Source organism: Trypanosoma cruzi, genomic scaffold, assembly GCF_000209065.1.
Source record: "Trypanosoma cruzi strain CL Brener 1047053516603 genomic scaffold, whole genome shotgun sequence".
In the NCBI taxonomy this organism is placed as follows: domain Eukaryota; phylum Euglenozoa; class Kinetoplastea; order Trypanosomatida; family Trypanosomatidae; genus Trypanosoma; species Trypanosoma cruzi.
This window is the reverse complement of record NW_001849380.1, coordinates 15,300-16,830: the sequence shown is the minus strand read 5'-3', so window position 1 is coordinate 16,830 and position 1,531 is coordinate 15,300. Positions and strand designations below refer to the sequence as shown.

The following is a 1,531-nucleotide window of genomic DNA, read 5'->3' as shown; positions in this document are numbered from 1 at the left end:
TCGCACGCCCACACGTCACGGCTCCCTCAGCGCGCCGTTCGTCGCGGCCCCTCCTCATGCGTGCAGCAGGCGAGGCGCACAGGGCCGTCGTCATGTGCGTGTCGGTGGGTTTGCGAGTGGAGCAGTTGGGCGGGAAACACACGGCACCCCTCGCAGGAAGAGTGCAGCAACAAACAATTAAAGAGGGAAGAGCAGAAAAAAAAAAACGTCCATAGTGACTGCCCCAAAAAGCAAAAAAGAAGGAAAGAGTGGAGAAAAAAAAAAAAAGAAAAAAGAAACAAAAATTTTTTAAAGCAAACAAAAATGATTAAAAACAAACATAAAAAACATGAGAAATTATGCTCCTAACAGAAAAGAAAATTAAGAGCCGGAAAAAAAAACGCTTATAATGGTTGCCCCAAGGCAACAAGCAGCAAGGGGAAAATGGGAAACATTAAAAGAAAACAAAAACAAATTATTCTCGGCGTAGTAAATTTCATTCCTAGCGGTGTGTGAGTGTCGGTGCAGGGAATGGCACAAGTGCTCCACACTGAGACCGCACACTCCTCACGCAGTCGCAAAGCCCCACAGTCCCAGCAGAAGCAGCAGCGGCAGCAGTCCACTCCCGTACACGGAACCAGCATCACCATTTGCCCCACCATCACCCTTTTCTCGTGCCGTCCCTTCATTCCCAGCAGGTACAGCAGGCACCGCAGGTGCGACAGGTGCAGCAGGCACCGCAGGTACAGCAGACACCGCAGGTACAGCAGGCACCGCAGGTGCACCAGACACAGCAGACACAGCAGGTGCGATAGGATCAGGAGCAATTTTTACTTGTGGTTCTGGAGCTCTCGTCGGAACGGGTATCCTTTCCTTGATTGCACTCATCTCAGTGGGATTTAGTGGGCGATTGTAAAGAAAGACGTCCTTCACCGTCATAGGAGAGTTTTTCATATCGCACGCGCCAAAGCAAAAGTATAAAAGCTCAAGTGGTGTCTCATCCGTTAACGGCGCTTCTTCCTCCCCCAGCGAATTGCCATCAACGTACACGGAGCTCTTGTTGCCTTGCAGCATGAGTGCCACTTGATATTCTTTCTTAAGCTCCCAAGTGCCACTTTCCGTTGTTGGTTTTGTCTCGCCTTTGGAAATCGTCTCCCACGTCTTATTCGCCGTATACAGGATTCCCATGGTATGCGTGGGCTCAGTGTTCGCCAACACCGCAATCAGTAGAGGAGTGTTCCCACTCGGGGCCTCTTCGATGGTCACCGTCGCCACAAGTGTAAAGTTGTGGCTCAAGGATACATTACGTACTTTATCATCCGGAATGTTCACAGGCCATATTACCCCGGAGTCAGGCTCCGTCAATTTCAACCCATCTTTGACCTTCGTGGCGTTCCTCACCGTCGCATTCAGGCAAAGGTACTCGTCGATCCACGTGTCATCGCTGGCCGCATCGGACAATACCGCCACCAGACCCGCCGTGGGTATAGACAACCCGGGGAAGAAAACGTCCTTTTGCGCCCAGGTCTTCAGGACGAACTTGATTTTATTC

At 50.8% G+C, this 1,531-nt stretch overlaps 1 protein-coding gene across 1 annotated transcript, besides 2 other annotated features; it reads right to left on the bottom strand.

Moving 5' to 3' along the window:
- Positions 1 to 1,531: a sequence feature (areas not merged during assembly with more than two copies in the genome that could not be assigned to a particular haplotype).
- Positions 226 to 284: a sequence feature (T-rich).
- On the bottom strand, positions 547 to 1,531 carry Tc00.1047053508007.10 (trans-sialidase, putative; the record flags this gene model as incomplete). The annotated part of the gene is made up of 1 exon (XM_797271.1): positions 547 to 1,531. A coding segment is annotated over one exon (985 nt), but the record flags the coding sequence as incomplete, so codon positions are not given.